Here is a 16,409-nt window from a genome sequence, read left to right on the forward strand (position 1 = left end):
CTGGCTGGAGTAGGGGGTTAGGGTAGGGAAGGCCAGCTGCACTAGGTGGAGGGGGATACGGCAGGGACTCCGGGTCCTACCTTGTTTCTCAGTGTCAGCGGGCCCGGCCCCGGGAGTCAGCGGCGCAGACACACAACGGCAGCCTGGGAGAAACAGCGCAGCGCTGCCGGCGGCACTTCAAATATGGCGTTGGCCGCGAGCCAATCACAGCTCGCGTACCAGCAGCCAATCAGGAGCGACCATAGCGGCCACTCCTGATTGGCCGCCGGTCTGCGAGCTGTAATGCTCGCGGATGGTGCCATGCATCAAATATTGACGGCGGCGCTGCGCCGTTTCTCCCATGGTTCCGAAGCCCGATTTCATTATCCTCTTGTCACCGGGCCCCCGCTCTCTCCGGGCCCGAGACTCCAGGCCCGGCAGACCCCCCCTGATGGCGGCCCTGTATATATATATACACACACACACACAGTCACTGAACCGGCACTCACCCTTTCCACACGTGGCCCCATGTGCTCAACCAAATACATATACAATTCCCAAGTAGTAGGTGGCACTCCGGGACTTGTACAGAACAGTAAACACGATAATACACTGCACTAAACTGCTTTACAGTGCAGTGTATTGTCGTGTTTACTGTTCTGTACAAGTCCTGGAGTGCCACCTACTGCTTGGGAATTGTATACATATATATACATATATATATATTAGGGGTGAGCGGGTTCGGATTTCTGAAATCCGAACCCCCCCGAGCCCCCCCGATCCGAGTCCGATCCGAGTCAGGCTCGACTTTTCCCGCCTGACTCGGATCTGAAATCGAGGCAAAACGTCATCATCCCGCCTTCCGAGTCTCGCGGGTTTTGGATCCTATATAAGGTACCCGCGTCGGCGCCATTTTCTCACTCGGCTGTGGACAGTGAAGAGGGAGGGTGGGAGTTAGGGCTGTGTAGTGTAGTGTAGTGTAGTGTAGTGTAGTGTAGTGCTGCTGTTGTCCACTACTTCAAAGTCCATAGGGGCTGGCTGTGTTGTGCTGTGCTGCTGTTGTTAATAGGGGCTGTGTCCACTACTTCAAAGTCCATAGGGGCTGGCTGGACTGTGTTGTGCAGTCAGTTCTCCATAGGGGCTGTGTCCACTCCAAAGTCCTGTGCAGTGTCCCAGTCCTAAAGGAGTGCTGTAGTGTTGTCCAGGGGGTGCTCTGTCCATCAGGGGTGCTCCCCCCAAGTGCTAAAAAAATAATATATTTTCTGTGTTTGTGAATTGTGTGCGCAGTAGCCGCACGTGCATCAACAAAGTAGTGCCAAGCGTGCGCCTGTGTCATAAGTAAAGGGCCGGCTGGCTTGACCGTTAAAGGGTGCTGTAACCCCCGAAAGTACACTCCAGTCCAAACCAAAAAAAAATTATTTTCTGTGTTTGTGAATTGTGTGCGCAGTAGCCGCACGTGCATCAACAAAGTAGTGCCAAGCGTGCGCCTGTGTCATAAGTAAAGGGCCGGCTGGCTTGACCGTTAAAGGGTGCTGTAACCCCCAAAGTACACTCCAGTCCAAACCAAAAAAAAAATTATTTTCTGTGTTTGTGAATTGTGTGCGCAGTAGCCGCACGTGCATCAACAAAGTAGTGCCAAGCGTGCGCCTGTGTCATAAGTAAAGGGCCGGCTGGCTTGACCGTTAAAGGGTGCTGTAACCCCCGAAAGTACACTCCAGTACAAACCAAAAAAAAATTATTTTCTGTGTTTGTGAATTGTGTGCGCAGTAGCCGCACGTGCATCAACAAAGTAGTGCCAAGCGTGCACCTGTGTCATAAGTAAAGGGCCGGCTGGCTTGACCGTTAAAGGGTGCTGTAACCCCCGAAAGTACACTCCAGTACAAACCAAAAAAAAAATTATTTTCTGTGTTTGTGAATTGTGTGCGCAGTAGCCGCACGTGCATCAACAAAGTAGTGCCAAGCGTGCACCTGTGTCATAAGTAAAGGGCCGGCTGGCTTGACCGTTAAGGGTGCTGTAACCCCCGAAAGTACACTCCAGTCCAAACCAAAAAAATAATTATTTTCTGTGTTTGTGAATTGTGTGCGCAGTAGCCGCACGTGCATCAACAAAGTAGTGCCAAGCGTGCGCCTGTGTCATAAGTAAAGGGCCGGCTGGCTTGACCATTAAAGGGTGCTGTAACCCCTGAAAGTACACTCCAGTCCAAACCAAAAAAAAATTATTTTCTGTGTTTGTGAATTGTGTGCGCAGTAGCCGCACGTGCATCAACAAAGTAGTGCCAAGCGTGCGCCTGTGTCATAAGTAAAGGGCCGGCTGGCTTGACCGTTAAAGGGTGCTGTAACCCCCGAAAGTACACTCCAGTCCAAACCAAAAAAAAATTATTTTCTGTGTTTGTGAATTGTGTGCGCAGTAGCCGCACGTGCATCAACAAAGTAGTGCCAAGCGTGCGCCTGTGTCATAAGTAAAGGGCCGGCTGGCTTGACCGTTAAAGGGTGCTGTAACCCACAAAGTACACTCCAGTCCAAACCAAAAAAAAAATTATTTTCTGTGTTTAGCCGCACGTATATATCAAATCGATATAACATAAATGGAGGACCAAACTTTCTCCGATAAAAATAAAATAGAGAAAGATCAAGAACCACTTCCTCCTAGTGCTGAAGCTGCTGCCACTAGTCATGACATAGACGATAACATGCCATCAACGTCATCTGCCAAGGCCGATGCCCAATGTCATAGTAGAGGGCACATACAATCCCAAATGGCAAAGTTCAGGAAAATGACCTTGAAAAAGACATTTAAATCAGCTGAAGAGAAACGTAAACTTGCCAATATGCCATTTACGACACGGAGTGGCAAGGAACGGCTAAGGTCGATCCCTAGTATGTTCATGACTAGTGGTTCAGCTTCACATGACGATGGAAGCCCTCCTCCCACTAAAAAAATCAAAAGAGTTAAGCTGGCAAAAGCACAGCGAAGAACTGTGCTTTCTAAGAAGATATCACAAATCCCCAAGGAGAGTCCAAGTGTGGTGGTGGTTGCGATGCCTGACCTTCCCAGCACTGGACGGGAAGAGGTGGCTCTTTCCACCATTTGCACGCCCCCTGCAAGTGCTGAAAGGAGCACCCACAGTCCACTTGCTGATATGCAAATTGAAGATGTCACTGTTGAAGTACAACAGGATGAGGATACTGGTGTAGCTGGCGCTGAGGAGGAAGTTGGCGAGGAGGATTCTGATGGTGATGTGGTTTGTTTAAATCAGGCTCCGGGGGAGACAGTTGTTGTCCGTGGGATGAAAAAGCCCATCACGGTCATGCCTGGGCAGAAGACCAAACATTCCACCTCTTTGGTCTGGCAATATTTCTATCCAAATCCGGACAACAACTGTCTTGCCATATGTACCATATGTAAAGGTGAAATAAGTAGGGGTAGGGACGTTAACCACCTAGGAACATCCTCCCTTATACGGCACCTGCAGTGCGTTCATAAAAAGTTACTGTCAAGTTCAGAAACTTTGGCTAAGACCGTAAGCAGTCCAGGGACACCTAAATCCCGTTGTCCTGTTGTATCCAAGCGCCTGCAAACCACACCGTCAACTCCCTCCTCGTCAATTTCCTCCTTAGTCAGGATCGGAAGTAGTCCTGCAGGCCATGTCACTGGCATGACTGACTCTCCTATCCGGGATTCCTCTGGAGGATCCTGCATTGCTACGCCTACTGCTGCCGCTGCTGCTGTTGCTGCTGCTGGGAGTCGTTCATCATCCCAGAGAGGAAGTAGGAACACCACTACTTTTACTAAACAATTGACCCTCCAACAGTCCTTAGCGAGGAGGATGAAGTACGACAGCAGTCATCCTGAAGCAAAACGTATAACTGAGGCCTTGACTGCTATGTTGGTGTTAGACGTGCGTCCGGTATCCGCCATTAGTGCAGTGGGATTTAGACAATTGATGGAGGTAGTGTGTCCCCGGTTCCAAATCCCGTCTAGATTCCACTTCACTAGGCAGGCGATACCGAGACTGTACAGAAACGTCAGAAAAAGTGTCCTCAGTGTCCTGAAAAATGCCGTTGTACACAATGTCCACTTAACCACGGACATGTGGACAAGTGGAACAGGGCAGACTAAGGACTATATGACTGTGACAGCCCACTGGGTAGATGTATCACCTTACGCAGCAACAGCAGCAGCGTCACCAGTAGCAGCATCTCAGAAATGCCAGCTCGTTACAAGGCAGGCTACGCTGTGTATCACCGGTTTCAGTAAGAGGCACACCGCCGACAACCTCTTAGAGAAACTGAGGGAAATCATCGCCCAGTGGCTTACCCCACTTAGACTCTCCTGGGGATTTGTGATATCTGACAACGCCACCAATATTGTGCGGGCATTACATCTGGGCAAATTCCAGCACGTCCCATGTTTTGCTCACACAATAAACTTGGTGGTGCAGAATTTTCTGAAAAGCGACAGGGGCGTGCAGGAGACGCTTTGGGTGGCCCGAAAAATTTCTGGCCACTTTCGCCATTCAGCGACTGCGTGCCGAAGACTGGAGCGCCAGCAAACACTCTTGAACCTGCCCCGCCATCACCTGAAGCAAGAGGTTGTGACGCGGTGGAACTCAACCCTCTATATGCTTCAGAGGATGGAGGAGCAGCAAAAGGCCATACAAGCCTATACATCCACCTATGACATAGGCAAAGGAGGGGGTATGCACCTGACTCAAGCGCAGTGGAGAATGATTTCCGTGTTGTGCAAGGTTCTCCAGCCCTTCGAACTTGCCACACGTGAAGTCAGTTCAGACACTGCCAGGTGTCAGGTCATTCCCCTCATCAGGCTTTTGCAGAAGCAGCTGGAGAAAGTGAAGGAGGAGCTAAGACGGAGCGATTCCGCTCGGCATGTGGGACTTGTGGATGAAGCCCTTCATTCGCTTTGCCAGGATTCCAGGGTGGTCAATCTGTTGAAATCAGACCACTACGTTTTGGCCACCGTGCTCGATCCTAGGTTTAAAGCCTATGTGGTGTCTCTCTTTCCGGCCGACACAAGCCTGCAGAGGTGCAAAGACCTGCTGGTGAACACACTGTCAGCTGAAGCGGAACGTGACACGTCAACGGCTCCTTCTTCATTTTCTCCTGCAACTGGGGCTGCCAGGAAAAAACTTAGGTATCCTAAGCAACCCGCTGGCGGTGATGCAGGGCAGGCAGGACCAAGTTTGGACATCTGGTCCGGACTGAAGGACCTGGCAACAATTTCTGACATGTCTACTGTCACTGCATATGATACTGTCACCATTGACAGAATGGTGGAGGATTACATCGGTGACAGCATCCAAGTAGGCATGGCAGACAGTCCATACCTGTACTGGCAGGAAAAAGAGGCAATTTGGAGGCCCCTGTACAAACTGGCTCTATTTTACCTGAGTTGCCCCCCCTCCAGTGTGTACTCCGAAAGAGTGTTTAGTGCAGCCGGGAACCTTGTCAGCGAAAGGCGTAGGAGGTTGCTTCCACAGAATGTGGAGAAGATGATGTTCATCAAAATGAATTATCAGCTCTTCCAGGGAGACCAGCCTCCAGAAGGTACAGAGGGACCTGTGGTGGTGGATTCAAGTGGGGACGAGTTAATACTTTGTGAGGATGAGGATGTACACACTGAAGAGGGTGAGGAATCGGTGGATGAGGAGGATGAGGATGACATCTTGCCTCCATAGAGCCAGTTTGTGCAGGGACACATTAATTGCCAGCTTGTTTTGTGGGGGCCCAAACGAACCAATCATTTCAGCCACAGTTGTGTGGCAGACCCTGGCGCTGAAATGATTGGTTTGTTAAAGTGTGCATGTCCTGTTTATACAACATAAGGGTGGGTGGGAGGGCCCAAGGACAATTCCATCTTGCACCTCTTTTTTTTCTTTGCATTATGTACAGTTTGGGGCCTAGTTTTTCAAACTGCCATCCTGTCTGCCACTGCAGTTTCACGCCTAGATGGGTCACGTGTTTCTGCCGCCCACTCGTGTCGCTTAGCATAGTCATCCAGCTACCTCGGTGCAACCTTTTGGACATAAAAACACTATTGTGAGGTGTGAGGTGTTCAGAATAGACTGGAAATGAGTGGAAATTAAGGTTATTGAGGTTAATAATAGCATAGGAGCAGAAAAACCTACAAATTCTGTGATTTTAGCTGTTTTTATGCTTTTTTAAAAAAAAATACAGATCCAAAACACAAAACCCAGAACCCAAAACACGGAAGGGTGGTTTTGGCAAAACCAATCCAGATCCAAAACACGAAGAAAGATCCAGATCCAAAACCAAAACACAAAACACGAAAAGTGGCCGGTGCACACCCCTAATATATATATATATATATATATATATATACACACAGAACCAACAATGATCCGGCACTCACTAGGTGAAATGAACAGATACTTGCTTCGGTGCCCTCCTTTTACAGGGAACGGTATCCCCACTATATAAAAACGAAACAGGCAGCACTCAGAAGACTTGTGAGGCAGGTAAAACAGTGCTGTGCTTTATTTTAAACCATCATCTCATCAACGTTTCGGAGCCATCTGCCCCTTCATCAGGATGTCATAGATAAAAAACATTGACAGTGAACCACCCTGGATCCCGGAGCTCAATCAGCTTACACGTGAGGGATCTCAACATTCAGCTGACAGTCACATGGTACCGCCGGGCGCACAGGATGACGACACAGTGATGGAGGTGGATTGAGAGTCAGGGTGACACTGTGTAACCATGGTGATATTGTATGCTGTTGGACAAAAACAGGATATGTGAAAAACCTGCACGTACAACGTTAATGAATGCTGGGAATGAAAAATACACACATTGAAATTCCCAAACTATAATTAATAAATTAATAAAACGTGAGAAAATGCAAATCAATCCTGTATATAAAAGAAACAATGAAGTTACTGTGAAAGTGTGAAAAAAAATGTTGAATACTACTAATTTGTTATAAAGATGTGTATTATATGACAATAAAAAATATGTGAAAAAATACATATCTGGCTGGGTCGCCTGCAACTCCAGCTTATAAGCATACAATATCATGTGAAATAAATAAATAATTGAATAATTTATATATTTAAAATCAAATCAACAACAGTGTTTTGGGAGTCTGTTGGTGATTTGATTTTAAATAGCAAGATTTTTCACATATCCTGTTTTTGTCCAACAGCTTACAATATCACCATGGTTACACAGTGTCACCCTGACTCTCAATCCACCTCCCTCACTGTGTCGTCATCCTGTGCGCCCGGCAGTACCATGTGACTGTTAGTTGAATGTTGAGATCCCTCACGTGTAAGCTGATTGAGCTCCGGGATCCGGTGTGGCGCAGGGGCTGGGAGAAAGTTGTCACGTCCGGTGGGGTGAGTTATAAAAGTATGTTCACTGTCAATGTTTTTTATCTATGACATCCTGATGAAGGGGCAGATGGTTCCGAAACGTTGATGAGATGATGGTTTAAAATAAAGCACAGCACTGTTTTACCTGCTTCACAAGTCTTCTGAGTGCCGCCTGTTTCGTGTATATATATATACATATATATATATATATATATATATACATATATATATATATATATATATATATATATATATAGTTGATGTTAAATAAAAATGGAGTCAGTATTGCATGAAATAAAGGAATTATTAAGGTTTTATATTAATATATGTGTTTGTATCTTTTACAGTGATTCAGATGGATATGGGTTAAAATGTCTTTTATAATCAGAAAATAAGTCATTAGACTGTCTTTTACTGTGTACTGTGTGATATGTGAAGCTTTACGTCTGCCAGACTGTGGCGTGATACATTTGAGCCTATTTTCATGTTTGCTTGAAGAGATAACCCCAACCTTTCGAGAAGATTTAATCTAAGATGTCATGATGACCAGAGCATAAGATATCAAAGATCACAGACTCATCATCTGATATTAATTACTCATTCACTAAGAAACCCAACCTGTTACATGCATTATTGTATATTGTCACAACCCTTTCCCTATGCATCAACCAATCAAATATCTTGATTGTAATATACATGTAAACACCCTCTTGTTAATGATTTTGTAATTTATGTAACTGTTGTGTATATAATCCCTTATTTACTGGTACATTGCCAGAGGGATCTGACTGATACTCCATGTGCTAACCCCTCCACGTTACTCTGCGCAGAATAGTGGAGGTATTGCTTTAATAAACCTATATCTGTTTTATCACAAACTGACGGTCTAAGAATTCCTTATCAATATATATATATAAATATATATATATATACTGTATATATAGAGCAGGCAGGATCAGCGTCACTCTCCTGTCTTAATATGTGAATAACAATAGCCAAGGGCCAGTCGCAGGGTCAACGTTTTGAGTTTAATACACAACTTGTCATCAGGACGAGTTGTGTATTAAATTCGAAACGTTGACCCTGCGACTGGCCCTTGGCTATTATTATTCACATATTAAGACCGGAGAGTGACGCTGATCCTGCCTGCTCTATTTTGATTCACTACAGTGTGCACCACGGCGAGTATACATATTGGTATTGGAGTGCCTACCTCTGCTGCATTGTGATATACTGTATATATATATATATATATATATATATATAAAGTATGGTTACTAGATTGAAAGTGTCTGGCCACTGAATGATCTATATCTTCGCCCTCTATTGCCATTTATATTAATATATACATATATGTATAGTACTGTGCAAAAGTTTTAGGTAGGTGTGGAATTAATGCTTCAAATTAGGAATGCTTTCAAAAATAGAAATGTTAATAGTTTATTTTTATCAATTAGCAAAATAAAAAGTGAATTAACAGAAAAGAGATCTAAATAAAATCAATATTTGGTGTGACCACCCTTTGCCTTCAAAACAGCATCGATTCTTCAATTCTTCTAGGTACACTTGCACACAGTTTATAAATGAACTCGGCAGGGAGGTTGTTCCAAACATATTGGAGAACCACAGATCTTCTGTGAATGTAGACTTGCTCAAATCCTTCTGTCTCTTCATGTAATCTCAGACAGACTTGATGATGTTGAGATCAGGGCTCTGTGGGGCCATATCATCACTTCCAGGACTCCTTGTTCTTCTTTACGCTGAAGATGATTCTTAATGACATTGGCTGTATTTTTGGGGTCGTTGTCCTGATGCAGAATAAATTTGGAGCCAATCAGACACCCCCTGTTGGTATTGCATGATGGATAAGTACCTGCCTGTATTTCTCAGCATTGAGGACACCATTAATCCATACTTGCCTACCCTCCCGATTTGGTCGGGAGCCTCCCGAAAATTGGGTGCCGCTCCTGACCTCCCAGGAAGGCAGGCAATCCTCCCGGCTGCTGCCCACCCCTCTTAACCCCCCGCACTTACCTTAGTAACTCCCGGAGTGAGGGGGGCCATGATGCAATTCATGCCAAATTGCGTCATTTTGGCTCCGCCCCCTGCTTCACTATGCCTGTAATATCGACATTGTGTAGCGGGGGTGGGGGCGGGGCCAAAATGACGCGATTGCATGGCCCCGCCCCCGCAAATACCAGCAAGCTAGGCATTAAGGGCTTGCTGGTACCTATAGTACCCCTGCAAAAGACAATATTTAACTCTTTACTTGCACCACATTTTTACACAAATCAACCCAGCACCCACCACTCCAGGGTGCCGGGGATAGCCCCGGGCTATCAGCCTAGGCCTGGGGTGCCCTGGAGAGGGGGACCCCTTTATTGGGTGGTCCCCAGTTCCCCAGGGATCCCAGGTCTGGGCTGACTAGTGGTCAGGGGTAATGCTTTGGCCGGGGAACCCGGTGAAAGGGCTGCCCTGGCTGTGGCATGACCCCCCTCCGCTAGAAAAAGTTTGGTGCTGGTTATGGAAATTACAGGGGAACCCTACTCATTTTTTTCCCTATATTTCCAGAACCAGGACCAGCTCAGTGCCCAGTGCTAGTTTTGCTAAATACAGAGGACCCCTATGTCGTTTGTCCCCTGTATTTTCACAACCAGGACCGGCTGTGAAAATCCTGGGGCTGTTGTGCTTTAAGTAGGGGCACGCCATATTTCTTTTTAAAAATTTCAATTGTTTTCATTTTTTTTAACATAGACCTCACTGACCTGTCCATTATTCTGTGTCTTATTGATTTTTTTTCTTAGATGCATGCCGCACGGATCGCACTGATCCATACGTGCATCTCTGAATCATTTTTTACACAGATGTCTGCATCACAGATCTCACTGATCCGTGCATGCAATCAGCTATCTTTAGATCTTGCATGATAGTTCTTATGTCAAAATGTGCTGTTTAAGCACCATATCGTGTCCTGGAGTGACGGGGAGAGTTCAAGGGAAATCATTCATGATATTGCATTGTGAACACATCATTCCGCCTTAAGCAGTTCAGGGATAGGACCATTAGCGCCAGTGAGCCCCACTGCTGCTGCCCCTCTGCACTGCCCCACTTTTGCCACTGCCCTGCATGTCTGCAGCCTACCCCCTCAGTTGTCTCTCCCTCTGCACCCCAGAAACACCTCTTGTGTGCTGTCTCCTCACCACCAGCTTTAGTATACCATTTTGCTGCCCTTCTCCCCTGCAGGAGGCCCAATGTACTGCTCACGTCCCTGATGGTTAATAAATTATGAAAAAGCATAAAAAGTCCATAGACAAAAAAGTTATGGTTTCACATGTCCCATTAAGGCTTCTTAGACATGATCTGAAATTTCACAAAACCTACTGAATTTCTGCCACTCAAACTTAACAAAGCAATAATGGACGTGTTCCTTGCGCAATACAGATATGGTATGCCATCACACCCTGTGGTTAACTTCAGATTCAGCACTCTCACATAGTGAGATTGCTGTCACTCACAAAATGGTGGAGCCTCTAATTCACAGAATTGTGTGCTCATTGAAATTCACACATGCAATCTATGCAACTGAGGTCTGAGCAGAAGATAGAGCTGTGCAGATGAGATAAGAGTGGTGTGCATGGGAGGGGAAGACAGAGCAGTGTGAATGGGGAGACAGAAAGGCGTGGAGAGGGGAGAAGATTAAGCAGCACAGATGGGGGGAGCCAAAGTGATGCAGATTGTTGGAAAACAGTGTTGCCGATGGTGGGAAGACAGCAGTGTGGATGAAGGGGAGACAGAGTGACACAGTTTAGGGGGACAGAGTGACATGGATGGGGGTACAGAGTAGCATGGATTCAGGAAGACAGAACAGCACAGATGGGTAAAGACAGATTGGTGTGGATAAGAGAATACAGACTAGCACAAATCGGAGAACACACAACAGCAGGGATTGGTGAAGACAGATTGGTGTGGATGGGGGGAAGACAGAGTGGTTTGACAGAATGGCACGGCTGGGGGAGACAAAGTGGTGCAGATGGAGGAAGAAAGAGTGGCACAGATAAGGGGAAGACAGAGCGGCTTGGCTAGGAGGAAGGCAGTCGTGCAGATGGAAACAAACAGTAGCATGGATACAGGAAAAAGGGCGGCACAGGTGGGCAAAGACATATTGGTGCAGATGAGGGAATAAAGAACTAGCACAGTTAGGAGACCACACAGCAAAGGGGATTGGGGAAGATATAGCAGCATGGAGACATATAGGGGAAGAAAGTGTACATGCATAGACAGAGTATGATAGTTTTAGAATTTAGGGAGCTGAATATGTATTCTGAGTGAGATGGATGTATGGAGTGAGAAGGATGTTGGAAATCAGTGGGATTGTTGTGGTGAATGAATAACTGCTCAGACCTCAGTTGCATAAACTGCATGTGTGTATTGCAATGAGCATACAATTTTGTGAATTAGCAACTCCACCATTTTGTGAGTGACAGCAATCTCACTCTGTGAGTGTGCTCAATCTGCAGTTAACCACAGGGTGTGATGGCATACCATATCTGTATTGCACCGGGAACACATCCATTAAGGCGTCAGCCTTAATGATTGGAATTTCATTGCTTTTTTTAGTTTGAGTGGCAGAAATTGAGTTGATTTTGTGAAATTTCAGATCATGTCTAAAAAGCCTTAATGGGACATGTGAAACCATAAGGTTTTTTTGTCTATGGAATATATATATACACACACACGCATGGACGGACTGGGGCTCTATATTAGCCCTGTCAGCCGGCTCTGTGCGCGGGGCATAGGCGCAAGTCTGCTCACAAAGGGACATGGCCTTGCCACAAAAGGGGCATGGTTAAGTCTCATGGGGGCGTGCCGCAAGTCACGGGGGCCATGCCTCGCAGCACACCCCATTTTGGCCAGGTCTTAAGATTGGACCGGCCCATCAGGCTATTGGCCATTGTGACATTTGCCAGAAGTGCCAGTCCGGCCCTGCATGCATGTGTGTGTGCATGTGTGTGTGCATGTGTGTGTGTGTGTGTCTATGTGTATTTACAACATACATTGCATGGCAGTTGGCCTGGCTGGCTTACACTCCAGAGGTAAGGCTTTTCATGGCAGCTGTTGGTGACTTCAGTGCATTCACAGCTCTCGCCCCCCTGGCTCCTCCAAGAACAGAACCTGAGGCTAACTGAATCTGCTCCAGAGTGTGATTTCATGTAATTGATATTACTGCTTTCTACTGAACATGTACTTCAACCTTTGAAATGTGTCTTTTTGCTTTTATCCTGTTAACTTGTCATACTATAAATGTACAGTAGTTCCAGCAATTTCACAGTCCTCAGTGAAGTGAGAAAACCCACAGTGTTCCAATGGTAGATAAGCAGAGTGCCAGTATTTTCTGATTGTTGATCTTCAGGCTTATTGAAGTTGCCAGAAATTCAAATGAGGTCATAATCACTTCTTGGGAAGTTTGAGAAAAAGCAGTTTTTTTTATGAAAGCTGAATATAGATTGTAAAGTTACTTGGTGTTAACTTTTAGTGGTTATATTATGTGTGCGCTATGCATAAAAAAATATATGATTTCACCTAAAAAAGAATTGTGTTTGCCTCTAGTCTTTAAGGTATACTGATTTTAATTTCCAGGAAAAAAGAAATATATTGTATAAAACATTTTATGAAGAATTGTCCATAATTTATTTAATCTTTGTCTTTATTTTGCATTAAAATTCTTAAAAGAATAGCTCATCTTATCACTCAGTAAATGTCAAACCTGATGACAGGTTCAGCATGTGGCTCATGAAAGAACTGGCAATACATTTGTTATAAAGATAACATAAAGGTATGCTTCAGTTTGGTGGGGTTCACCCCAAGCCACCATAATAGGCACTTCATTACCCTTCTCATCTACTGCGGACCTGACAGGCAGGAGTGTCCGTATACCTCCTATTTGGGTACATTTGTCAGGAAAAACCAGTTCTGGGTATTATCATACAAAATGTATATATTTGTAATTATTATCATTATTATTGGGGAGGGGGTGGCGACGGGCTCCATTTCCCAGATCGGAGGCGTGTTGCTGCCGTTGGCGGGGAGTGATGAGGCCAGGATCTCTGTTGGCTGCTGGACATTTCCTGGCCTCTTTTGTGCATCTGCGGTGGCCGGCTGGCGTGACTCCATGGGTCACTTACCCAGCCAAATGAACAACGCAACTCGCACCAGTAAGGCATGCAGGAGCATGGCATCTCATGCTGCATTACCATATTAGTACCATTGCAGCTGCTACCATGTCAACAGCTGCAATAGCAACTGCGACCTCTGCAGAATCAGGCCCATAGTCTGGTGACAAAGGGATGCTGTGACTTCTAGTTCCTCCACAGTGGGAGAACCAAAGAAAAGCCTGATGTAAACATTTGACACTGATGTTGAAAAGTATTTTCTCCTTTACCAATGGGTGTGTTTATCTGTTATACAAACTGGTTAAGGGCAATCAGGTTGTATATATATTGGTAAATGTGTGGTATTGAAGTAAACAATGAGCTTGTACATACATAGTAATAACTTAGCTGTGCTATATGTCGTTTTACACTTTGAAATGCCCACAGGACAGAACATTGCTTTCAGATGATACAACATGATGATTTCTAAACAGGCTGGAAATGTGATTTGTCACTGACGAAGTTCGCACAGTGATATTAAATTGGTCTGACGTATGGGAGAGGAAACATAAGTCTTCCATGCCCTGTATGCCATGCCAGCATAGCCTGAGGATGTGTGATTGATTGCTGAACAAAGGCTCACCCAGTATAAGACGCTCAATGAATTCTGCTTCATCCCCCACATGCTCCTCATTGGCGTCACCATGGGAGGAGTTCATCACATAAAATAACACATACATCCCAGTGGAAGAGATAAATAGCGAGCTGTGCAGTGCTCAGACAGACAACAAGGTTCCTACCCCCACTGATCATTGGCATCCAGGTGCCTGGCTGGGATTCAGCACCATGGGTAGCTCCCGGTTACGCCTCCTCACTCTGGGCAGCAGCTTGCTGCTCATCCTCATCAGCTCGGTCAGGGGACAGGAGGACAGCTCAGACCTGGAGACCAGGGCACTCCGGGACTTTTACCCCAAAGACATTGTTCCCTCCAGTGAGAAGGAGTTGGTGAGTGATCCATGCATTAGGAAAATTTACTATATACCTTATGGCACAGGTAAGCAACAGGTGAATCACCAGCTGTTGTGGAGCTACTCGCTGGGCATGCTGAGAATTGTAGTTCCGCAGCAGAACAGGATGCTTTAGCTTGAGTTAGGTCTAGCTACTGTAGAAGCTTTTTCTTTTCATCGCTCAGGCACAAAAAAATGCAGATTATTTTATATCTTGTAGCTTGGTGCTCTGCAGGAAGTCTTGGAGAAGTTACAGAGTAAGCGCGTACCCGCATGGGAAAAGAAATTCGGACAAGTTCCTGTGGTAAGTTAGCAGACGATATCGACCCTGTCTCAGTCTACAGTATATTATATTAGTGTATCCCTTATATTAAAGTATCATCTATATTATATTAATGTATCAGTTATATTAATGTATCAGGTTCTGTCTCTGCGTTGTGTCCTGCAAATGGATATTATATGTAATTTACTAGCCTGCTTCCATATCTGTTCTTGTTCTCAGTGCTATATTTTGCATGGGGAATTGTCATATGGCTAATACCAGCACATGCAGTATGTAATACGCGGTTGTTGTACTTTTAGTGTGGTGCTCTTGGACCTTATTCTATGCATATACAGTATGTGCTTTATAATATTGAGATCAAACTTGTGATATAAAATAGTGCTTTTTCCAGTAACACTGATAATTCATACAAAGTGTTTTCAATTGTATACTATTGTATTCATTATATTTATGAGCAAAAAGCACAGGAAATTTCTGTCACAGAGAAAACACCAGTTTAGAAATCCAGTACTATATGATGATACAAAGTATATTTTGTGATGAAATATGTCATTCTGCAGCATGTTTTGTACAGTGCATAATGATTTTATAGCTAATAAGTTTAGATCCAGATGTTCATGTGTGTTACTTGTTTCACCCCTTGATTTCCAGTGCGATGTAGGAGAACAGTGTGCAATCAGGAAGGCTTCTCGGATTGGGAAACTATGCAACTGCCCAATAGGCGCTGTGTGCAACTTCTTCCTTCTAAAATGTTTATAAAACAAAGGAACAAATGACAAACTACAAGAGTGACAGGGCTGAGCACTGACACAACATCTGGAGAAAGGACTTGGGTGACAATGATTTTTACTCTAGTAAAATGATGTACAGCATCTGTTCTGTATATTGTTCTGGGGTGTCAGTCTTTGTGTTTGTGCACTTGTTAAGATAAAGAAATAAAGACTTGCTCTCTTTTGTAAAGTGTTCTTTCATTAGTAGTCTGTTTGGTCCTCTGTGCATACAGAGATGAGATAGAGTAAGCACTGCAAAGTTACTATATATAGTATATAACTATTCCAGCTGATATTTTCCAACAACCAATTAAATACCATGTACTTCCTCAAATTAGATAACTAATTACAATAGAATCAGGCGCTCAAGATACTCATTCAACACAGGCTAAAAGTACCTTATATGATGGTTCATGCTGACTGGGCTACTGATAGTGCTTTCCAGGAAAACTTCATACCTGAAAAGAGTGGCCACTAAATGTAGCACAATTGCCATAACAACAAACTATCTACAAAATATAAAAGCTATTATTATATTGAATATAATTAACTTATCATGATATGCATTGGCATTCATATTATTTTTTAAACATGAATTGGCTTAACATTTGCTGGCTTCTGTGAGTTGTCATAGAGCAAGTAGATATATCTGAAATAATGATGCTGTAATTATGAATGTTTAGATACACTGCAGTGTCTATTCACAGCTACAAGCCTACACCATATAACCTAATTGCTGCACTCCTACCAGTAACAACATATAATACATTACCATGTAAAAAAAATGGAAAATACATTGTATGCATTTTTAATTTGTAACTTTACTATAAAAATGAACATTTAAATGATGGATGTGTGCATAGATT

General features: G+C 44.6%; 1 protein-coding gene across 1 annotated transcript; it reads left to right on the forward strand.

Moving 5' to 3' along the window:
* The first annotated feature begins 14,236 nt into the window (after positions 1–14,236).
* Positions 14,237–15,710, forward strand: LOC148523655 (cocaine- and amphetamine-regulated transcript protein-like). Its single transcript, XM_088473002.1, has 3 exons — positions 14,237–14,488; positions 14,711–14,794; positions 15,425–15,710. Exons 1-3 carry the CDS (start codon positions 14,330–14,332, stop codon positions 15,530–15,532), a joined length of 351 nt encoding a protein of 116 aa, XP_088329128.1. The 5' UTR covers positions 14,237–14,329; the 3' UTR covers positions 15,533–15,710.
* Positions 15,711–16,409: the final 699 nt, after the last annotated feature.

Source organism: Taudactylus pleione, unplaced genomic scaffold (genome assembly GCF_031769625.1).
Source record: "Taudactylus pleione unplaced genomic scaffold, aTauple2 ptg000129l, whole genome shotgun sequence".
Classification (NCBI taxonomy): Eukaryota; Metazoa; Chordata; class Amphibia; order Anura; family Myobatrachidae; genus Taudactylus; species Taudactylus pleione.